Raw genomic sequence first — 24,600 nt, forward strand, 5'->3', positions numbered from 1 at the left:
GCATGAAGGGGAATCAATATAGCAACAAAACTAACAATAATATATGTTACTAATAAGAAGTTAATCAGTGCTGGGGGGGGGGCAAGGGGGCAGCAGGGTATTTAGTGTCCTGAGCTGCCGGGTCGCAAGACCAACCATGTATGTTCACCTGGCACAGAAAAACAAGCTGCCAGGCGCAATTAATGCATGGGAGCCGGAATTGCGGACAGCGCGGTTCCCGTGTCATACACAGAAGTACAGCTTACAGCACCAGACCCCCCACATTTATCTCCCGATAAATCACTCCGTAGACTGGACAGAGACGTCCACTACTGAAACAGACCTTAAAAGTTAACTGTTACACCATCAAATATATCTTTGAAGTCGTCTTCAAGAAAGTTACGTCTTTTTTCCCCCCTTTTACAAGTCCATCTCTGGGAAGCAGTATTTACCTGAGGCGGTAGGTGACGGGGCTGTAGAGTCTCGTTTCACTAAGAAGAGAAATTAAAACGGTCTTAATACTTAATGCAGCGCCACAAGCTAATACAAGGCAGAGAAAAAAAGAGCAGTTGTCATTTGTCTGCAGCTACATAAACGTCGGTGGACACGACGAGAATGGAGGAGGAGGAACGAGGACAGAGACGTGATGCATGGCCTGTGTGACAGAACTATGTTTAAAAAAGTAAATGAACAGAACATAAATGCCTCGCGCGGGAGATGTGTGCCGGCTCTGTGCAAATGCAGCAGGGAAGGTACGAAATAGCACCTCCAAGCTAGATAATTACGGCACTATCAGGCCTGTGGACTCTCAGACCGGGCCAGCATATTGTGGAAGGATGTGGGATGCAATACGATTACAAAACAAAGATTGTGTTTGTATAATTTTCATATAAATTCATATATGAATTTTGCATAACCCTGATAAACAGATGGGAGATGGATGCATTAATGCCTGGATGGATGGATGGATGGATGGATGGGAATTTGCTTTCTGCACGGTAGGTTATAGGTTTGATGCCCCCATTTTACCCAACTGTGAGTGTGTGTGTTTGTATGGCATTTGCATATTGTCACTGTAGGTGTCACCTGGTTTTTCAGTGAATTAGGGTGTCTTAATTGTCCCTTGGGAATAATTCTCTCAGCCCAGTGTCCCATGCAGGAAATCCATGGCCTTTCTGAGACAGATCCCTGACTCAGCCTGACAGCTTTCTGGATGAGGGTTATGAGGGATGGATGGATGGATATCGTCATTAGTGTGTGTATGTATAAAGCCAGAGGGGCTTTCAGTGTTTGTTGGGCGCCCCGGTCACTTCCTTACGTGTGGTTTCCAGCGCCATCACAGCCCGGCTCTCCACATTGCCTGCGTAGACCGCAGACAGCGCCACCTCGTACCGCGTGCCCGGCTCCAGGTGCACCAGCAGGGTGCTGTCATAGTCGCCCAAGATCAACGTCTATTGCGACGGCCACGGGAGAGAAGGTGGAAGCGGTTATGGAGGTCGCTCATAAGCCGGGCAAATTGGCACAAAGTAAACAAAGCCTTTCGTGAGGGGTCACCAGGTCTTCCTTTGTGGGAGACACCCAGACCGGCTCACGAGGGAGATACAGGCTCGGCTGTGTGAAATATTCCGCCTGACCTCCCCGCTTGTTATTTTCTGCTCCGGTGCCGCTGAGTAAACATATCGACCTGCCCCTCGCTATCTATAAGTCACAGCTGTGCCTGAGCCCGTCCTTGTCACAGAAATCCCAACGGCACATTTAGCGTTGAAGCCTTCCGGGGAGGGCAGAGCGCGGGGCACGAGGCAGGCATCAGATTCCTGAGAGGGTCTCTGTAGGTATTCTGGCAGCTCGCTGTCGTTTGAGCCCCACTGCCGGTCAAACCCAAGCCCCACAGGGTTACAAATAACACCCTGCCACAGGGAATCCCCACAGCGGCAAGCATGTAAACTGTCATGGGCCAAGCGTGTATCTCCACAACACCAAGCGTGTACCAAATAATGGGATCATGTAACCCGACACGTACCAAACAAGTATCCCGTCATGGGACAAGCATGTATTCCACCATGAGAGAAGTATACTTCCCAGCACGGCCTTACGAATCACATCACAGACCTGTTTCTTTTCCCCACCGGCCGCAGGCCTCCAGGACAGCTTGTAGAATATGACGTCATCTGCTGCACGCTGCCAGCTGACCCGGAAACCCTCCATGGACACCTCACTGGTCCTGATGTTGCGGGGCGCGGGAACCGGCTCTGGAAACAACGTCAATAACTTGATGGGGCAGGGCTGGTAGGTTAAGTGAGTTGTACACATGCAGTACAACATGCGCTGGACAGGCATCACTAAATAATCACCCAAAAAAAACAGTAAACTAATGCCCAGGTTTATCATTCTGCATTATCACTGAATAGGTGGCACTGTGATGTAGGTGACATACAGTAAAGGCTGCTGGTCACCATTTGGCAAGTGAAAAGAAACACAAAGGTCACACGAGGTAATCGTATCACCCAAGCGGATCATAGCAAGAGGTGGAAGGCAGGGTGACATACTGTAAACCTGTCTAATTAACTCAAATTGAAACATGTGGGAGAAACGAGTCGGAGGGCAGCTCCTTACTGGTGGTGAAGGTGCCAGTGACGGGCTCAGACTGGTCTTCGTCGTAAACTGCAGTGATGGCCACTGTGTAGCCGGTGCTGGACGTCAGGTTCCTCAGCGTGACCGAGACAACCTTCCCCACCTTCGTCTGGGTCACAGCACAGGACACAAGGCGGGACGGCTTAAAGATGTGGGCGGAGATGTGAGTCCTGCCTTTACCTCATGCTGATATGTGTTTGTCCATGTGCATGTCTTTATGAGTGTACATGTTGGTGCATGCGTCTATGCGTGTGTCTATGTGTCTGCATTTCTGTCTGTCTGTGGGCATGTCTGTATGCCTTTATCTTTGTCCATTGGACTGTCTGTGGACGTGTCTGTATGCCTTTATCTTTGTCCATTGGACTGTCTGTGGGCATGTCTGTATGCCTCGATCTTTGTCCATTGGACTGTCTGTGGACATGTCTGTATGCCTCGATCTTTGTCCATTGGACTGTCTGTGGGCATGTCTGTATGCCTCGATCTTTGTCCATTGGACTGTCTGTGGGCATGTCTGTATGCCTCGATCTTTGTCCATTGGACTGTCTGTGGGCATGTCTGTATGCCTTTATCTTTGTCCATTGGACTGTCTGTGGGCATGTCTGTATGCCTCGATCTTTGTCCATTGGACTGTCTGTGGGCATGTCTGTATGCCTCGATCTTTGTCCATTGGACTGTCTGTGGGCATGTCTGTATGCCTCGATCTTTGTCCATTGGACTGTCTGTGGGCATGTCTGTATGCCTCGATCTTTGTCCATTGGACTGTCTGTGGGCATGTCTGTATGCCTCGATCTTTGTCCATTGGACTGTCTGTGGACATGTCTGTATGCCTCGATCTTTGTCCATTGGACTGTCTGTGGGCATGTCTGTATGCCTCGATCTTTGTCCATTGGACTGTCTGTGGGCATGTCTGTATGCCTCGATCTTTGTCCATTGGACTGTCTGTGGGCATGTCTGTATGCCTCGATCTTTGTCCATTGGACTGTCTGTGGACGTGTCTGTATGCCTTTATCTTTGTCCATTGGACTGTCTGTGGACGTGTCTGTGTCTCTGTCCATTCGACTGTCTGTGGACGTGTCTGTATGCCTCGATCTTTGTCCATTGGACTGTCTGTGGGCATGTCTGTATGCCTTTATCTTTGTCCATTGGACTGTCTGTGGGCATGTCTGTATGCCTCGATCTTTGTCCATTGGATTGTCTGTGGACGTGTCTGTATGCCTTTATCTTTGTCCATTGGACTGTCTGTGGACGTGTCTGTATGCCTCTATCTTTGTCCATTGGACTGTCTGTGAACGTGTCTGTGTCTCTGTCCATTCGACTGTCTGTGGACGTGTCTGTATGTCTCTGTTTTCATCCATTTGACTGTCTGTAGATGTGTCTGTATATCTGTTTTTGTCCACTTGTCTGTCTGTAGACATTTCTGTGGTTCATCCTACATCTGCACCTGCCTCAGCACTCACCATGTTGATCCGGGCTCCAGTGGACGTGACATGCGTGATGACGTAACCCGTGACCTTGTCAGTCGGTGGCTCCCAGAACACCACGGCAGAGCTGTGGTCGATGTCCCGGAACCGCAGATTGCGAGGAGGGGTCAGAGGCACTAGGGACAAGGTTTGATTTAACGGGAGGAAATTATTCCAGAAATTATTTATTATTCCTACTGTGAGGTGACTGCCAAACCCTGGAAAAGCCCGATTAACACACTCTAATTCATTCCTTCAAGGCAGCCAGAACAGCCTGCAGTACTTTTGGGATTCGTTTCAGGTCTTCTGGAGGTCTTTTGTAGGACAAGAACGTGTTTTTTTTTGGGGGTTTTTTTCCGATAAATAGTATATGCTGTATAAAAGCTGCAGGGTTCTTTGTTTAGCCGAGCAAAAAAGACATTTATTCACCTCATTTCCAAATAAATGAAGCTTTTATAATCCTGAATGAAACCTCTCCTGGGGGAGGTGTCTAAGAGATGCTGGAACTGCGAGAGCCTAGAGAAGAAGGTGATCTGCCCCTAATGAAGAAAGGGGTTCGCCATGTTCCAAGGGGGCGGGGACTTACGGGTAGTCTCCTGGTTTGTCACGGGGTCACTGGTCTCATCCCCATGCATGGTGTACACGGTCACAATGTACTCCGTGTTAGGGGTAAGGTCTTCCAGTAGGATGTCCGTCACAGATTCCACTACTCGGATCTGTCAGAAAACAAGTCTTGCCTGAAGTCCCCCAGTGACAGAGTGACGCCGACCCAATATCGGCCACAGGATCGCACCTGGAACAACCTCACATGGTAAAAAACGTTGTTATGAGGAAACCAGTCTGTCTGCGCGAAGGTGGAACAGATTCTACGCCTTTGGGGCCTGCATTTCATACAGGGGCTAATTACCACGTTTCGAGAAGGTCTAATTAGCGAAGATGAAAGCGCTCAATAACAGGCTTCTTGCAGGACATCCTTCTGGAGTGGTTTCATTACCCTAGCCCCACAGGAAGTCAAATGCCACAAGCAGGAAAGGAATGGGGAAGGATGGGGTGTCACATTAGTCACATGGGAAGGGGGCGGGGCTGCACACAGTGGTTCATCCAATCAGAGAGCAGGATGGCAGAGGTCCTGTGCTCACCTCCCTTTCGTGCTGGGAGCCGGGCCTATCCAGGGGGGCGTAGACCACCACGTACCCAGAAGCCCCCGGAGCCTCAGCCCAACGGGCCCGCATGCTGTTGTGCGTCACATCATACAGCTCAAGGTCGCTCGCCACTGGCAGGGCCACTGAAATGCAAAGAAGGGGAGGGCCAGAGGTTGTCCCCCCCCAGTATGGGTCAGAAGGCCTGAATACGTGTTCACACTGCGCGAGCTGGTTTATGTAACATGACAGCTGGTAATAAACAGACTACGGGAATCAGACCACATGCTCCAAGACCAGATTTGCCAGGCGGTTCTTTTTCTCATGATCATTAACTCACCATTAACCACGATTTCCAACAGGAAATCTCCTCAGTTGCATAGTATGAGAGTATGAGGACAGCACTGGTACATTAGCTAACGTGGGTTTCTGCCAGGTACTCTGGATTTTTCCCACCAATTAATCAGCGTCTCTAAACTGCGTGTACTGTCTTATGATGTATGCCTGTGAGTGCGTATGTACCCTGTAATGGACATGCATCCTGTCCATAGTGTACCCAAGCCCAGTGCATGATGGGATAGCTTCCTGACCTCATAATGACCCCATAACTGGATAAGAGGGTGAAAGAACGAATGGCTGATTATTGTATTTGCATATTTTACAATAGTTCTATTATCATTAGTCCATAATGTTATGAATAACTGTTAATGAAAAACAGAAAGAGGGGGCATGAAAAAGGTCAAGGTGGGGGGAGGGGGTCTCACATGTGGTCTCACTGCCCCGCAGGGCATCGCTGAACGTGGTGGGGTAGACAGCGAACACGGCGATCTGGTACTCCGTCTGGGCATTCAGGTTCTCCAGTCGCACGGTGTCCTCGCTGCCGCTCACCACCACCTGCGGGGCACCGACACAGCGCACTGACCGCACACCTGTGGGGCACCGACACAGCGCACAGAACGCACACCTGCCGAGCACCGACACAGTGCATTGACTGCTCGCCGGCCGAGCACCGACACAGCGCATTGACCGCACGCCTGCGGGGCACAGACACAGCGCACTGACTGCACACCTGCCGAGCACCGACACAGTGCATTGACTGCTCGCCGGCCGAGTACCGACACAGCGCACAGACCGCACACCTGCGGGGCACAGACACAGCGCATTGACTGCTCGCCGGCCGAGTACCGACAAAGCGCACAGACCGCACACCTGCGGGGCACAGACACAGCGCACTGACTGCACACCTGCCGAGCACCGACACAGCGCACCGACCGCACACCTGCGGGGACTGGCCAAGAACCCCACCCCCGTCTAAGGTACTCGAGCGTCAGTTTACAGCTGACTCTTACCTCCTGGGGCGTGCCTGCATGGCTGGAGTAGTACACCACGCGGTATTTCGATGCTGCCCCGGGGGCGTGGGTCCAGCTCACACGAAAACTATGTGAGGTCACCTCAGATGTGATCAGGTCCTGAGGAGCCCCTGCGGTAGGTTTCCCGGATTCTATTGACAACAACAACAGCAACAAAAAATCAAGGTGGTTTATTTATAACTTTCAGGCAGTAAAACAACCAGCACAGAATTACAACCACACTCTCTCATATTTCCTCAATGGGAGGCTCGTGAGCCGCCATGTTTATGACAGCACGATAATCCAGCTACAGGCAAGACCACCTTCTCGTAGACCCTCCCCTCAACATGCTTCCTACTGCCCCGCCCACTTCTGCATTCATCAAGAGAAACAGAACAGAAATGCATAGCTGCCATGACTCCACTTACGCACATGTCAGGTGTCACTTTCAAGCAATGACTGGGATCCAAACATCTAATGTGCAGGCAGGTAATACGTCAAACCGGAGTGCAGAATGCACCTTCCCTGGACTACTGGGCCCTTGGGGATTTCCCCAGCAAGCTCACCGCCTGTCATCCTAACTGCGACCGCCCTGACCTCTGAGGAATCATTCACGCCAGAAGATCTGGTGCCCAACAGGCTGGCCTAGCATAGCGTAAGGGAACTCACTTTTGATATCCCTGTGCTGTTGCTCGACGCCCTCACACACGGTCCTGGTGAGGCCCTCAACGATGCTGCTCATGATGCTGAAGTCGGCCACGTTGTAGACATGGGTGTCGTGCGGCTCGGACGCGATGGTCCTCAGCTCGTTCTCGTCGGCGTTCTTCACACCTTTGGCCAGGAGAGAGCACTTCCTAGGTTACCGTGACGACTGAATTGTTGCTTCCATGTCTGCCAGTCTGCTTCGGTTTAGTCACATATTATTCATGCAGAAATGTTAGCCAGTACTTTCAGGAATGCACATTAGCTTTAGAACAAAATTCCTCACCCTGTTTCTAGCTTATTTTTCTCCCTTGCGAGCTGGGAGGTACAAATCCCACAACACAAGACAAAATCATTCAGACAAAGCTGCATTTGAAGGGAGACAAAGGGCCCCTTCCATACCGATAGCGAAGAGCTCCACGCCGCTGTCCCGCAGGCTTTGGGCCGGAAGGAGCACGTCATCCTGCGATTTGCCATCCGTGATCAGGATGCCGATTTTGGGGACGCCGTCCCTGGCACCAGACTCGGGCTTGAAGCTGTTCTCCAGGATGTAGGTCAGCGCCAGGCCTGGTCACAAACGCAGAGAGACAGGACACATGTGACTTCTGCCATGTGAAAAGTACCAGTCAGATGTTTGGACACACCAACCCATAGAAAGGTTAATTTATATTATTCTCTACATTTTCGAATAATTATAAAGACATCAAGACTATAAAATAACATATATGAGCTGACCAAAAAAATATTAAACAGAAAAATAATAATTTGTTTGGGGGTGGGGGGCAGCTCTGTGAGTAGGAACTCAAAAGGTTGCCAGATCAAATCCCAGAGTCGGCAGAGTGATCCTTCCGTTGGGCCCCTGACTCCTTTACGTCAGGTGTCCTGGTCATAAGGTCTTTGTAGGCGGCTTGCCGTGTCCAAGGTGCTGTATATGCCATGGCACAGAAACTGGAAGTGTGTCTAACAGCTATCGTATGTTTTCACTTACTTGCTTTGCTGGAAAGGGCCACCCTACCTGTGAGCGTGTTCCCTCCCTTGTAGGGCAAGTTATTCACCGCCTCAATCACTGCGTCCTTGGTGCTGAAGGTGTTCAGGTTCCATTCGATCCTGGGATCCCCGCTGTACTGGGACAGGCCTGAAAACCAAGACTCACCATCACATCTTAAGTGGACCATGACTATGCTCTATGACATGTTAATCCCTTAAACTGTTTCACAGGTAATCCAGCAAGTGTTTACTCGGTAATGTTTCTTATTAGCAAAGCTCCTCTGTTCACAGAAAACAGACTACTTGCTAAACAGTTTTCAGAAGACATTAACTGGAATTTGCTCAGCTCAAGGAAAAAATGCAAATGGAAAATTTATTTTGGAAAGCCAAATCAATGATCCAGGACTCAGCTAAGAGCCAAGCGGAGCACGATCAGACAAAAACAAGGTACTGATCCAGGATCGCAGGTCAAAAACAAGGGTGAACCTTAAACAGGAAGTAATGACACGAAAAGGAGAGACGAGGGCTTTAAACACCCCCCACGTCACGCACCGACGCGAGTCTGGTCAGCTCCCACGGTGAAGGCCTTGACCAGGTTCTCCAGGAACGTGCGGATCAGCCGGAAGTTGACTCTCCCGATGCTCCAGGAGCCGTCCACCAGGATCACGATGTCGGCTATCGCCGGGGTCGTGCAGACGAACCGATCTGCCGAAGACAGCCGATATAGAGAGGTTCGTTAACGTGAGCGTGCAAGTTAGCGAGCAGAGACCGCAAAGAAATTGCAGTCTAGAGCAACCGGACAGCAGTGTAGCAGAAGCTCCAGTGTGCAGATGGGATACAAAGCATTTCTCCACACGCATAGAAGCTGGAAACTGGGGGGGGAGAAACCAGCAAACTATAAAACATTTGTTTATTCAATCTTCATCCAAGGACTGAAGAAATTAACGGCAATAAGGTCTCAAGTGCAGCAAATGGACACCATTATAGTGTCAAAAAGAAATGGGATATTACTTTACTAACTTATCAAAGTCCCTTACTTATGTTGCGTATCGTGTTTTATGTGCAGTGGAAAACTCCCCACAGTGTGCACCGTAAAGCAAAGAGACACCGTAATGTCCTGGACGGCGTCCAGGCTTGGAGGTCTGTGGACAGCAGTGTGGGAAAAGAGCCTGAGGCATGTGCCAGGGCTGCGAGAGATAAGGCCCAGCCTCCGATAAACACATGTGCGGGGGGCTGGACTGGTGAGGGGATCTCCAGGTGGGCTTTGCACAAATACAGCTGTGATACACAGACCTTCGCTCCACGTTTACTACTGTCATTAGTTTATTTTTCATTGGGGAGGGGGAGGAGTCTGAGGCTGTCAAAGGCTGTTTAAAAGATCGTCATGTTAGTGTACAACTATTCTATGATGTTGTCAAAGTGTGACAGCTTAGCGGCTCAAACCCCCTCCTAACATCACCCCAGTATTTGCTGAGACCATCCAGCACACCCATGATCTTCTGCCTAGACCACTGACAACCAGGCGGCAACATTTGAGAGAGAGACATTTTTTGGGCTGTTCTCCCACTGGCAGTGTGGTAAAACTGCAGGCGGTAGGTGGGGGGGGGGGGGGGAGGGAGCAGGAGAAGTAGCCCCCAGCAGGTGGGCATCATTTGGACTGAAAGCGAAGGAGCCACAACATCAGATTAGCACATCTGAGCCTGAGTAGTTACAGCAGGGATGAACGTGAAATCACACTTTTGGAACTGAATGGATGAATAACAAAGAAAGTCTGAACAGGGGCGTTCGAAGGAGGCTCTTTTGAGGTCGGTCATAACAGATGTTTAGCAGATTCTGAAATTCCAGTATATTTAAGTTGTCAGCAATCAGAGTCTTTGGGTGGCACAGAATTGAGCGGCGGCCGCATGGCCACGCACGCTGATGACATCACAGCCCGATCTGCTCCAAGGTGAGGATAGCAACCGTAGCCAGTTAGCTGCACTCCAGTATTAAACAGGGAAGCAGTGGTGAAAAAAACACAAAATCAGATGACAGAGAAACCAGGCCAGGGATTTCCATCTTCCAAAATCCCATTGACGTGGCTGCGGTTCCGTTTGATCCGATTGCACCCAGCTGAGGTTTCTGCCGGGGCATACGGCACCACTAACGTAAAACGCTAGCGTGGATTTCGCTCTTCGCCGCCTGCCTCCGACTCACGAATCCTCCGGAGATTTCTTTCTAAGATCTCACTACAGGGAAAAAAAGAAGAAAGTAAATGAGGGTTAGATGAGCTTTATCAGGCGGAACATCTGTGGTATAATTAATGTGGCTGGTATGTATAGACTGTTAGCCTAAAGTAAGCTAAATGATTATTGAAGATCCTTTGCGTACTATGCTACAATTATTAGACCTGTTCTTTCAGCAACAAAATGACCCAGACAGCTGCCTTTGCCTCTAGACAGCAAAACAATCAGCTGTGGTCCGCTAATGAGGGATGCACCCTCCACATTACATCTTCATTATGCGAGCAGTGTGCCGCCCAGTTAGACAATGGGCTGTTCGACATGCTCACATACGACGGCTGAATCAGTGCACGATTTCTTTGGCCACCTGTCAATTTCTTTTTCATATATATGTATATTTAAACACATTTGACAAGCTCAGCATTCAGTACAGAGTTTACAGTTACTGACAAGGAATAGCTACATTGCTCTGCTCTGCCTGGACAACAGGTCAGCCCACCCGGTGGTCAGTGTGGATCCCAATGCCCCAGTGCAGTGATGGGGACACTGTGCTACAAAAACTGGTGAATTCCCTCCTGCCCCTTCACCCCCTTAGCTACTGTGTGTTGAGTGTTCTGGCACAGAACGGCTGCCATCGCATCATCAAGGTGGGGGCTACACAGTGGTGGTGTTTGAAGTGGCTCCCCATTGGTTCTGTAAAAGTGCTTCAGGTGCCTTAAAAAGCACTATATGAATGTAACATTCATTCATTCATTATTTTGAAGATGCTGGATCCACCTTTAGGTGACCCCACGAATTATACTAATAAAGATTAACAACAGACAAAAACCGTTGCACGCATACAGGGCACGACTTCACAGGCCAGATAATTTAAGGGGGCACTTGACACAGGTCAGCGCATTTGCTGTGTGGAAACTGTGTTAAGGACAGTATTTCAGTTTTCTTAATAGCAAGGCAGGTTGCTGCATCAAACATGGCCGCATTGCTGGGACACAGAAGTTGACACATGGCCTGAAAGTCCTCCGGAGAGCCAGGGGGCGCTGTGGGTCGGGCATGCACCCAGAGCTGTAGCCCAAAGTCTCTAGCATGACCCCCAATGCCCCTCCCTCCCGTACCTGGGTGGCCGGGTCCTTTAGAGTCCCGCCACTCACGATCGAACTTCTCCAGCAGCATGTAAGTGCAACTCCATTTCCGACAGCTTTTAATTTTTTGGGTTACTTAACTGCAGCACTCAATTTTAAGGCTTTGAAGAGAAGGCACTGATAGCAGGCAATAATATTTAACGACAGCAGTTTCCACAGAGGCTGAGGAAGTCCTCCTGTCCGCTAATAAAAAGTCGTCATTTCATAAATGCTAGTATTTTGCAACATGTGGTGCTCGCTACTGATGCACGGTAGCTAATATTAACTCATGAAAAGCTCCGGTTAATGCCCCCCTACTTCACAGGGATGGAACTGAGATATTTCGTTTTATTCATTCATATCTATTTTGCTAAGCAAGCCGAAATACATTTTGCTACGCTAGCTAAAAAACATAAACACTGGCATCGGGCCAGAGGGCTCTGATTTCACCAGAACTTGTGGTAATAAATCAAGGGGGAAAAATATTAAACACATGAAAGCTCAAATGGCTCAATTTTTCTATAATAATCCATATTTGACTCAGTTTCACACAACTCCGGGAACGTATCAGGCGTACTGGAGAGGGAAGACTAAATCAGCCGAATGCAGCAAATTTATCCCCACGACCTGCGAGCAAACCTGTTGTGAGGGAAAACTATTTGTGAAATAAAACGTGTGTATTGAAGAACTACCAGCACACTCACATCCAAATATAATAAGGACGTTTTCCCCAAAAGGCTGCCTTGGGTGAACAATGGCTATCAGCTAAATAAGTGAGGGATTACGGGCTTTTTTACATCTCAAAAACAAAAGGACGTCTTTGTGCAATTTATGCACTAGTTTACGGTCCCACGTTACACTGGAGTCTCTAGCTTCTAAGTCATGTTATTTTAAAACAATAAAAATGAGCGTAAGACCAGTAAAACCACAGTGACTAGAGAATAATGGGCCTATGATAGAAATATGCAAATCAATGGGACCATTTAATATTTCTGTGTCAATGCGGAATGGAATCCAAGTTCATGAGACGGGCACAATCCAGTGATTATGTTGGCACTGGAATACTAATACGTGGAATGATGATTCAGACCAGGGAAGGACTGGATAATGAATTTTGCTTGGCCCTGGAAGACTATAGTGCCCCAGTGAGAGAGGCTATACAAAATAAAATGATAAAAAAACTAATTTTGTAAGAAACTACAGCCTGTATCTATAGCATTTCAGGAAGATGTGACGTCACTGTCCCTGTTTCGATCTCCTCCCAAAGGATGCGAGATGAAGCGAAGGGGAAGCGAGGCCTCGCTGACGGCAGAGGGGGATTCTGAAGCTGTCCTTTTCACGGAAAACCCCGGAAAGAGCCGCTCCCTGCACCTGCACACGCTCGCAGGGAGGAGAGGTGGCCTCGAACCAAGCAGGCCCGCGTTGGATCGACACGGCTCTGACCCCCGGCTCTGGAATGCGGGGAGGGGATGCTGTGGTACCGTTACATCGCCGGCCCTCAGACAGGCTCCGCGATTGGACGCCTCGGCTGGTTTCGTCGTGACGGATAAATACACAGACGGCCCAGAAGGAGTCCAAAGAATGTGTCTGTCTGTGCTGTTTTTCACATTCAAATAAAGCCCCATTTATTCGGAGCCGCTGCCTCGCCAACACAAAAAAAGAGCCCAAACTCACGTTCTGGCCATGACACACCAAAAAAAAACTCAGATTTTATTGTGCGGAGAAGCAAGTCCGCCCACTGCTGGATTCCTCCTTGTCTGCCCGGCGTAAACGAGCGTGCTTCAGATTGAGCGGGAGCCTCCCCAGGCCCGGGCTAAACTGCCCCCGGGCAAATCCATTTCTCCGAAGCCCGTCCATCCTTCTGGAAAGTTCATCAGCCGACACGCTGGCTGCCCCTGCCAACTTCCCTCCGCAGAGTGACGCTGTCACATTTTGAAATCCGCGGACGGCAAACTTCCTCTCCTTACTCATTCTCGACAGGCAGCTGATACATATGGGTTATGAATATCTTCCAGATCATTCCGTTTCTCTTCTTTCCAACCAAACGTGAAATATGAAGGAACAATGTGTGAATTACACAGTTTAGTGCAATTTGACCTTTATTAAACTACCCCGAATTGATGTTTTTTGTCCTGCACAGACTCTGAGGTTTCAGAGTGGGCGTTGGTGTGGGAGGGGCTGGGGAGGGAGGGGCTTAGCTGAATTTCTCTTTTGCACCAAGAACAAAGACGGGTTCAGACCCACTCTGAGGCTCTTGGCTGAGATAACAGTCATAATAAAACAAGTGCGGCACCTGTTCATGTGCGTTCCCAACCGCATGGGGGCCGCCTGACCCTCACCCCACCCGTGGTTGAACCTCGACGTTGTCTTCCATGGGGCCTCCGTCCCACACAGGCAGTTACAAACCCGCGAGCCACTAGTTTACTCAATCGTGCGGCTTCTGCTCTTACTGAAAAGACACCACGTTCTTTGTATTGTTCTATAAACAGAGACATGTAGCACCGAGACTCTCTAAATATTCAGCGTTTAAGAGAGAATCTCTGCCTTCGGTGTACAATTATCCTCTCGAATACACAGGAGAAGCTCCCTCTTCATCATTCAGTGTCCAAGCATCGGCGACACATTTGCACATATCAATGAAATCAAGGGTTTGGCTCTGGTGGTGACAGCAAGAGCGATCGCTCAAAATGGCCTGGCTCGTACGTAGTGATATAGGGTCTGGGAGGGCAGGGCTCAGCGCAGCGCACAGCTGACAGGAATGTGAATTACGCTGCGCAGCCTCCCGCGGAACCACAAGAAAATCGATCCACCAGCATCCTTTCACTTCCACAAGTTAGCGGCATAAATCTGCCTTCTTGTGACTGCAGCTAAATTCCAGGCCCGCCCGGATTCGCAGATTTAATCTGCTGCTGCTATTTTGGTAATTCCTCTCCCGTCCTGCTCCTTCGGAGGGGCCCGTGTCTGTCCGTCGCAGCTGCTCCCCAAATTATCGGCGCAGCAATACTGGAAGATGATTCTCAACAGACATCCTGCGGTCTCACATGACATCTATCCTTCTGTGAGATTCCATGCCTCTTTCTCGGATAACCTATCCGCATTTTGGGAAATGATTGACTCGACTCCGAGCAGCACATGATGCAATCAAGGGGTAATGAAACGGTGGGGTACAATTAACTCCGGCCGCTCATGTTACCATTGGCACAAGCGCCCTCGCTTCCAGAAAATTAAATGGAACGTATGCATGCTGGACCCACTGACCTCCCTCCTTAATGGCAACATGAGTAGAAACCTCGGCTTGACATAGGGATAAGCAATAAGACAGATAGGCTTGTTTTCGCCTTCCTAGGGTCACTAGCATCCCAGGCATGCAGCAAGTAGGATGACTCTTCCATAGCACCTCCTTTTGAGGAGCAGGGCAGCGACATCTCAAGTTGTGGGCCTAAAGTCTTACCGGTATCATTTACATTTTTATTTACTTAGCAGAATCTTTTATCCAAATACTACTGGGACCTTATGGTGAAACCCTAGGATTTGAACCAGCAACCTTCCCATCAGCGTGGCCTAACAGAATGCCCCCGGTATCATCCATCTTCCAGCACTGTGTAGGGTCACAGTGAGCTTTAAGTTTATCCCCGGAAGCACAGGACACATAGGAATACGTCAGTATTATACAGTGTCTTTTATTTAGCTAGCGGGACATGTCACTGGTAATGGCTCCATTAATATGAAAAGATGCAGGCTTTCAATGGCTTAATGAAGAACGAGCTTGGGAAGTCACCCTCGCTGTCAATCAATGCGAACCTCAACAAGAGCACTCAGGAGATGCCCTCTTCGAGCTCGCCGGCCTTCAGCTTAAAGCACCCACGGGACCTTGAAGGGGCCTCGGTGGCAGGGGGAGGCAGTAATTCAGCCATTGCGTCACATCACTAGCTGTGCTAAACACTCGCACCCCCAAGGGCATTTCAAACAACAAGGCTCAGCTAAGGCGGGGGGGGGGGGGGGGGGGGAGCAGCAGAGGGCCAAACAGGCAACAGAAGTAATCATGAGCACGTCGATAAGCTCGAATATCTACCTACAGCTCGTCAGCGGAGTGCTAACGGGTATGAAGTAAATACCTTATCTTCCTCTCACCGCTGGAGAGTACGGAGCGTGCAGGATCTCAGGAAACGGCCAATCACCCAGTAATACACCAGAACTTATTGGTCTAGATTAGCCAAACAAGAACCCATTGGTTAAGCCCAGATGTGTTGTTAACAGCTGCGAAAATAAAATAATTCAGTTTTATGGATCATGCATTTTTTTAAATTTTGTTCTGTCTTCAGTGAATACAATCAGCAGTTTAAAAAGAGAAGCCTGCTTTTCAAACTCGATAATATTTTGAGCCAGATGGAATATCTTACCATTAATTAAAAACGCATTGGAGGGCAGGTCCAGTTCAATTGAAGTCTACCACCAGCTGGCAGAATAGTGAGCGCAGCCTCTTCCACTGGCTCACTGCTCGCTGTTTTAAGGGCTAACAACTAATCTAATGCTCACTGTGATTATTATGTATCAACCTGTTTTTATTACTGAGTCTGGCTGTTAGATCCCCTCTGTATTCATTTAAATGTATTTGGAATTGGGTTTGCCTCGCTCCAGACCGTCATGCTGGGGTAGCAAACTGCATCCATCTCTAGTAAAAGAACTCAAAGTGTGTAAAGGAGACCCTTGAATCGATTTGTGAATTACTAAGTACCGGCACGCCAGTTCCTTGGGTCTGTCGCCCATTTACGGGAAAGGGAGACAGAAGGCCGGGCACAGACTGACGCACCACAGGTTTCGGAGAGCTAACGAGATCCAAACTCCACGGAAGAGCACCGAGGCAGCCAAAGCGCTCGCCGAGGCAGGAGGACACGCGTGTGATCTGTGACACGCACCGCCAGCTAAGAATTCCCAGAATAGGCCCCTAGTTATACCATCAGTCTCAATAAAGACATCGTCTAACATCATTCTTCTCTTGAAGTCTTGAGGGTGCAGTTTTCGCTCACAGCTGTACACTTGGAGAAGCTGTTTTGGTTCGTTTCAGGGATTACCTCAGCTAGGCCCCGCATGAGACCTTTTAGTCGAAGTCCCCAGGGCGCTTACCCGAATACAGCGTGACACGTGACGGTGATGTGTCACCTTCGTGCATGTGGAAGACCGAACAAGACAGGCCAGCATTTACAACCCAGGCCAGGATCTTCGTGGGACCGGTCCCCACGGCTTCTCGAAAACAGAAAATCTGTCAACTAATCTGCCAACTAGATACGCAGGAATACCACCGTCCATCGTTTATGCACGACACATATTAGTGTAAAAGTCAGTAACATCAGAAATAGACATGTTCCCTAATAACTCGACATTCCACACAGCTGCTAAGAAGAGAGCGGGTTTTCATCCAAAATGACAAAATGAAAGGGGGGAGCTGTCTCCCCCCGAGGCACCAGTCACTACTGTACCCACATCACTCATGCCAAACGCTGTGCCCCCCACCAGGAGCACATTTACGGCCTCCCACACATCGTTAACCACAGCGATTATTAAATCAAGACTAATGCTCATTAGCTGCAATTTACACCCCATTCCCGTGACCGATCCGTCCATAATCCGTGACAGATCCTTCTCCCGTGCTTCAGAGCTCCTCAAGCGTGACGCGACTGCAGGAAAGGGACAGGGGGGGGCGGTCAGTTGGAAGCGCCCGAAAGACAGCAAATACAAAAACAGAGCACAACGCACCGAATGCCAAGGTGGCAGCGGAGGATGCGATTCCATGACACGTCCAGCAGGGGGAGTCAGCAGAAAGCCCCACGTGCCGGGGGCCATATGGCCACGAAGATTACTCCCCGATTTAGGAACATAATCAAAAGCAAACTTCACATGCTCTAAGCCGCCCACACTCCACCGCCGCCAAATTAAGGGGGAACGTCAGGACTTTCGTCCTCTTTCTACACTCACTGGAGACTAATTTCAGCTATCTGCTTAAAGAGTGAGTTAAACCAGTAAACGGGGTTGGGGGGCAGCTGTTCTATCGACTGCTGGCCTCAAGTTTGAAATGTTGTGGGAAAGTAGCTGGCCGGATGTGAACTGCACCAATGGACGTGTTTATTGGGCCCTCAGTGTCCGGCCAACATTTTAGGGATACTAGAGCGTAACTGAGTTCATAATGAGGGGTATAATTACATCACTCCGCTCCTGCCTATCGGTGACAGCCGGTCCTAAACCCAGAATCAACAGTAATTAGATTTTCTTTTTTTTTAATTGTTATTCAAATGAGTGGTGGATGGGATAGTCACGCAGCCATGGTGACCGTAGCTGTGTTTCAGTCCCCAGAGGTTGCGGCTTTGTGAACAGACACCAGCTCCTGATACTCATGCTGCTATGAACTTCACCTACATTTCTTGCCGGGATCCTTACGCCTCTTCGGAGAACAGCACAGATTGAGATCTGCGGCAGCCGGCCCCGAGCACGTCAGGGGAGACAAGCAACGTGTTTCTCTTTATGCACCCTCCTTTCGGCTCATGACGCCTCCTGGATTCGGTGTATCAAATGCCGTAGAAGCTCAAGGCAAAAGGGACACGCAGCTGCCTGACTGAGGGCACACAGGCCCTGCTTTAGCATCTACTACAGTACGGGGCAGGAAAGCCGTCAGCATTATGGAACCCTGGAGGCTAAAGGGCTGCCGTTTATCTCACTGTGTTCATTACATTAGATTAGTAGGCGCTGCAATTCCTCGGCAACTGTTACTACTTCCACTCAAGTGCCCTGCCCTTTAACAAAGGAGGCAGTTGGAGCCCATCATCAGAGGCTTCTTTCCCCTGCTATTACAGCAGGTTACGTCCGTGACGGGCCTGACTCCCGACCTCTGTACTGTTTAACCGCTGGTTTGGACAAAGGCAAACCAGGAAGGAGCTTTGACTGATTTTGTCCTCCAAACACATGACTCCCCCAAAGGAAACCCCACCCAGATGTTCAGAGTTTCCTGTCTCCACGGAGACAACGTGGAACCCAAAAGTAATTTACATGCCCCCCACCCTCCCTTGATAAATGCATCAGCGGTGAAAACAAAGATTTAACTGACATGAAGTTTAAAAAAAAAAAAAAAACACCGCATAGAGAGTGAATTTGAGCTACCGAAAGAAAACCCAATTTTTGCCACTAATTAGTCCCTTTGATATCTGCGCTTTAACCTCTTTGATCACACGTCATGTGTGCTTAACCTTGCTCGGTTGAGAAAATCAGGAGTGTGAAAAGCTTACCTTGGCTTTGCTCTTCCCACCGTCACGTAACATACAGTACTGTGATGAGTCGTATATCCAATCAGATGGCCACAGGTCCCCAGTGACCCAATCGGATGTGGTCCTGACAGAAATCCCGCTTTCAGCTTTTTCAGACAGTTCATTTCTGATGTGTGCCACCGTGAGTCGAGTCCAGCATACTCACTTGTGGTGGAAAATTAGGGGTCTTGATCGAGGGCACCAAAGCAAGGTCTTTTTTCCAAGATATACATTTCAGACGTTGTTTAAAACATCTGTCGCACAGCGAGCTGAAAGCATTCATTGTACAGGAAGACAAAGAGGATACCTTCTTGAAAGTACTTTTCAATTATGGAACCGCCGAAGATTAGATCCAAACGTAATACCCATGAATTCTGGGCCAGGACTTTCCAAAAAAACATGCTTTGGATGAAAACTCAATTCAACGGCCTTCAAATCTGATGACTGCAGCAGGAGATCAAATTCCCACTTATATGGCAACGTATTGACTTTGAAAGGAGTTTGCCTGGCCGTTGATCTCCTTCCCATAGCTCGAGGATGGGTTGCCAGTGCTTGTACAAGTCAGTTCATTTGTCAGCTTGAGAAAAACGCGGTAAGCTCTCTCTTCTCCCTGGGATGAAGACTTCACTCAAATCCCACTGGCTTGGCAGGATAACACAGAGGTGCGCTAATGAAAGAGCGTTAGCGCATGCAGACCCAGAGGGGGCCCTGACACTGAAAGCCCCCCTCCTCCCCCATTGACCGGTGGACTTTGGGTGCCCTGTACACTCTGATTGAAAACTCCATGTTGAGCCTCTTGCATCATCTTACCATTCTCAGCAGGAAGAGGCGGTTTCGATTGCGCATGAATGCTAACAACCAGCTTCGGGTGCCACGTCCGAGTACCACAACTCATTAAAATCTCAAGCACGAGGACACTGATAAAGCATTGTGAACATATTTTCAGTACTAACAAGAACATAACCATTATTCGTATGTAGACAATCCTCTACTTGCATGGCCATCTGAATTAGTTCTGCAGAAATGCAATCCAGACATCATTCATCTTGCGTCACGGTAACCTAACAATTATCCGTCCAGTTTGTCTGAGCCCTGTAATAATGTGCCCAGCTACTGTATAAAAAATCTTTTAGTATATATTGAGTTAAACACAAATGGTAAATACATACCAATGAATGTCTTGTGTTACAAGAAAATCCATTTTTCTTTACACGTGTGGTTTTAAAGTTTTAAAAGTCAGCATCTAAACTGTCAAATTAAGGGACCTCGTCATCTTACCAACATATCATTTGTTAGACATGTCTGGGACATAATTGAGCATCAAGTAATCCAGATACTGTCCTTTATGCCACCCATAAACATCGCTGCAAATGCCGCTAAAGCCTGTATGTTTATTTAGTCTCAAGTAATGCCTTTGCGTTTGGTGTTTTACAAACCATGGCAGAGGAATGAGCGGGAAAGGCGGCCATTTTGAATGTAGCAAAGGGGAAACAGAGTGTGAAAACATGACGTCTATCAGGTTTACAGATGTGATGTTGGGACCTGATGTGGGGGTAAGATTTATTGGGGGAAGGTTCAGAGTGAAAGAGGAGTTTGCTTTATATTAGTATACAATACTTAAAAAATTCATGCCACCCCTGTATTACACTGTTCTAAACAGTACAAGCTGTATGGTTGGAATCTTACCTCCTGAGATCTCGTTGACGTCCTCAATGGTGCTGCTGTCTGTCAGCTTATTTGGCTGCAGAACCTCCACCAGCTCTGGTGCTTGGGCTGCAGCAGAGAGAAGGACCGTTTCAGGCCATTCCGTGAGGAATCCACAGTCGCAACATTGTGGTTCGTGGTCCAAGAGCCAGATTCTCTACAGAGGGATCCTAGAGGCTATTCTGCGCCAAAATTGTTTTGGTCACCAAAGAAAATTAGATCTGAGCTTTTTTAAAAAAAAATTTTTCAATGTTCATAAACATCATAAGTGATAGAGTATTTATTTTGACTATACTATTTTATTTTTATATATTTTTTTACGTTTTGGTTGAGATTGACACCGTCTAATATCCCAAACTCCAAAAGCAAAGCAATGCAAACCAAGCAAAAGAAAAGTCCTGAGTTTTAAAATAAAAGGACATATGCTGTTTTGCGGAGCTGTATGGGTGCCCATTCAGTGTTGACTTTGGAGAGACGCAGGAACATAGCACAGTTAATCCTGGAGAGATGTAAACTTTGCTGCTGGTTGTTGGAATAAAGAATCTTCTGTATATGAGGAGAAGTTCATAAGAACAGCCAGGATGTCGACTTGTTGCGGGATCTCCTACATATTTGCAATGCAAGCTGCTGGCACTATAACTAAAGCTATATAACTATATTATATTATATATATATATTAGATATTCACTGGAAACAATGAAAAGTTTCAAAGCAGAAATGAAGCAGTGACAAAAGCCAAGATATTACTGGTGGCAAATTCTTCACTCACCTGAGAATTTCCCAATTAGCGGTTTGCTCTCTTGGTTTCCTTTCACAGAAATAACTCTCACTATATACTCCTTAGAAGGGTCAAAATTGTGTATTATTGCTCGACTCTCCCCCTTCTGTATGTGCAGCACCTGCTGCTGTCCTCCTACGACGGAAAAACAAAAGAGCACCGTACCAGGAATCAATACTTCAGGCTTCTGAGGTATAAATAAACACAAATTAAATTCCTCTGTTCATTATCGTCATCATCACCTTCACACTGGATGCTGTTGACACCCGCAGAGCCACTAGACCCCACCCCCCTCCCTGTTTCCGTGGTGGCCAAACACCCAAACCCGAAATCTGTGGCAACAAGTGTGGCCCAGCCGGACTCTGAACCCACGCACTCGGTCACACGTCCAGTGACTCGCGGCTCTCCGATCTGCACGGCATCACGTAAAGGGACTGGAGGAACTCGTAGCTCTTTTCCAGGGAATCGCATCAGTCTTCGGCTTATATGCACAGCATATAAGCACCAATCTCCCACTAAATCAGGTGCACATAGTTCGCCAGCTCTGATATATTAACAGTCCTTACTCCACCTGTGCTCAGAAAGAGGGTTGACCTCTTTTAGGGTTTAAAAAATAAAACCACTTTTCTGAGCTGTAGTTGAAGTCTTCTCTACCACTGAGCAGGATTAATACGAAATATGTTCACATTTGAAGCTGGACAAGATACCTTATAAATATTTATAAGATTTTGATGCATACAAATGAAGACTTTTTAGCTCTTTCGATACTACTCACATATCCAGGGAACTTCTAATGAAAAGAATATAGCAAAAGGACATGGCAAGAAATACAAATGAAAATAGATTAAAGAATCACAGTCAGCATTAAGTTCAATAAGTAAAGAAGACAACAGGCTCTCAGCAGAATGCACATGCTATGAGGTTGTCTGGGGACAGATGGAGGACCCCCCCCCACAAAAAAAAACAATCTTCTGTTTCACTGTGGGATAAAAAGTGTGTTTGGCATTCCATCAACCACACGTAGTCTCCTCCCCGGCCGATGGAGACCCTCACCACAAAGCAGGCCCCATCGTCAACTCCTCTTCAGCAAAACCACGCGCCCCTCCCTCAATTATCGACCAATCGGGCCGATTTAAATCCACGTGAATTGGAAGGCGAGCCTCGCTCGATCAGCATCACATTAGCAGTCCGGACAAGTCAGAGCCCAGATCCCTCCCAGAGCCGGGTGGCTTATAGATTAAGGCCTCAGCCCACCTACCCCACCCTCCCCCCCATATGCAGTAACGCAGCACATGGCAAGTGGAGAGAAATGAAGGTGAGGGGAGGGCAGTGCCGAGAAAAGACTGAAAATGACAGTGGCAAGTCTTCTCTACGTAAACTCCACCAGCTCCAAGCTGTTGGGGGCCACATTGACAGGCAGGGGGTGGGGGGTAGGGAGAGGAACCTGGAACTTCACCGGGAACTTTGATGTACAATGAGACGACAAGCACCTGCCACTGAAGATCAGTGACACTTTGATTTGAGGATGGGGGTCAATTCCAATCGTTCTGCTAAGGCTCCATCTCTTATCACACTGGAAAGGGAGGTTCCACAGGTGATGCAAAGCAACCAATATCCACGAGTCTCAGAAATAAATTGGACTGAAGGAATAGCACTGATACGGCCTGCAGGAAAAGACAGACCAGACTTTATTTCCGGAGACTCAGGGCCGTTAACGTCCGTAATGGACTCTTGGCTATGCTGTATCACCCTGTGGTATCAGTGATAGAGCTGTTCGTAGACACACCAGAGGTGCAGCGGAAGGGGGGGATGAACTTACCACCATAATGAGCATCGGTGCTCATCCTTTCAACAAAACACTTTCTTGGAGCACCATTAGTCAGCAGCAGCTACTATCACTGCACACCCAAATGAGTTTCTGGGGTTCCCTAATTCCAACTGCTGGCTTCCTCCATAGCGCCCCCTAGCGATCTGATCCAGAACTGGTATTAGTTTCACTTCAATCCATCCATCCATTTTCCAAACCGCTTATACTACTGGGTCGCGGGGGGTCCGGAGCCTATCCCGGAAGCAATGGGCACGAGGCAGGGAACAACCCAGGATGTTGGAGGGGGGCCAGCCCATCGCAGGGCACACTCACATACCAGTCACTCACACACGCATTCCTATGGGCAATTTAGCAACTCCAATTAGCCTCAGCATGTTTTTGGACCGGAGGAAACCCCACGATGACATGGGGAGAACATGCAAACTCCACACACATGTAACCCAGGCGGAGACTCGAACCCAAGTCCCAGAGGTGTGAGGCAACAGTGCTAACCACTGCACCACCATGCCACCCCCACTTCAATCCTGTCTCTTTTTATTATAGTGAATTTTGTACTGTTGCGTTTTTGTTTTGCATTGCATTTGATTTACCACATGACTATTATGTCATTGTTAAACTTGCTCTATACCCCAGACCAGCTGCAGAACAATAATTTCCACACATAAGAAAATAATACAGTTATATACAGTAATCATACTTGCTCTGTCAATCCGATTGGTGCATATCGATAGGTCTGCTTTATTGGGTGATTTCCATATAAATTCGAGTCAGTGGTTTCAAATCAATGCAGCTATATTGCAGACACGTAAACAGGATTTCTGATTTAGATCGTTTTTTCATTAGACTCAATTAATGATTTACACTCTATTTGGATTAAACTTAATTTTTCCCCAAAGTGATCACTTTATGTGGTGGCTTGATGGTGCAGCCACTTCCCACCACTAGGTCGTGGGTTCTAATCTCCCCCTGGGTTCCGTATGTGGAGTTTGCATGTTCTCCCCATGTCAGTTACCAAATTGCCCATGTGTGTGTGTGTGGGTGTGTAAGCGAGTGATGTGTGTGTGTCCTGCAATGGGTTGGTGTCCCATCTTGGCTTTGCACCTTTAGTGTCCGGGATAGGCTCCAGACCCCCCACCACCCTGAATGGGATAAGTGGTTTCAGACAATGGATGGTTCACTTAACAACCTCAAATATTATAACAAGGAGCCACAGTGGCTTAGTGGGTAACACAGTCACCTTAAAGAGCCCTGAATTGACACATTCTCCCTACGATCTCTGGGCTTCCTCCAGGCATTCTGGTTTTTCCCACAATCCAATGCGGACTGGAATTAAACTTAACATGTGTGTCCTGCAACATCCTAATATAAATGTAAGTGTAAGTGCTTCCTAGTATAAGCTCCCCATGAC

The 24,600-nt window shown here is 48.2% G+C and overlaps 1 protein-coding gene across 4 annotated transcripts in view; it reads right to left on the reverse strand.

The window, feature by feature from the left end:
• col14a1a (collagen, type XIV, alpha 1a) overlaps window positions 1-24,600 on the reverse strand; it is a 76,586-nt gene that overhangs the window by 43,453 nt on the left and 8,533 nt on the right. For all 4 annotated transcript variants that reach the window (XM_049026408.1, XM_049026409.1, XM_049026407.1 and 1 more), the window contains exons 5-19: window positions 21,356-21,499; window positions 20,569-20,655; window positions 8,800-8,952; window positions 8,276-8,395; window positions 7,663-7,827; window positions 7,228-7,389; window positions 6,559-6,710; window positions 5,974-6,103; window positions 5,210-5,355; window positions 4,657-4,786; window positions 4,068-4,207; window positions 2,593-2,719; window positions 2,089-2,228; window positions 1,298-1,430; window positions 432-470 (exon numbers count right to left, since the gene is read on the reverse strand). In XM_049026408.1, coding sequence (XP_048882365.1) covers window positions 432-470; window positions 1,298-1,430; window positions 2,089-2,228; window positions 2,593-2,719; window positions 4,068-4,207; window positions 4,657-4,786; window positions 5,210-5,355; window positions 5,974-6,103; window positions 6,559-6,710; window positions 7,228-7,389; window positions 7,663-7,827; window positions 8,276-8,395; window positions 8,800-8,952; window positions 20,569-20,655; window positions 21,356-21,499 — 1,968 coding nt within the window. The remainder of the gene's footprint in view (window positions 1-431; window positions 471-1,297; window positions 1,431-2,088; window positions 2,229-2,592; window positions 2,720-4,067; window positions 4,208-4,656; window positions 4,787-5,209; window positions 5,356-5,973; window positions 6,104-6,558; window positions 6,711-7,227; window positions 7,390-7,662; window positions 7,828-8,275; window positions 8,396-8,799; window positions 8,953-20,568; window positions 20,656-21,355; window positions 21,500-24,600) is intronic.

Source organism: Brienomyrus brachyistius, chromosome 9 (assembly GCF_023856365.1).
Source record: "Brienomyrus brachyistius isolate T26 chromosome 9, BBRACH_0.4, whole genome shotgun sequence".
Classification (NCBI taxonomy): Eukaryota; Metazoa; Chordata; class Actinopteri; order Osteoglossiformes; family Mormyridae; genus Brienomyrus; species Brienomyrus brachyistius.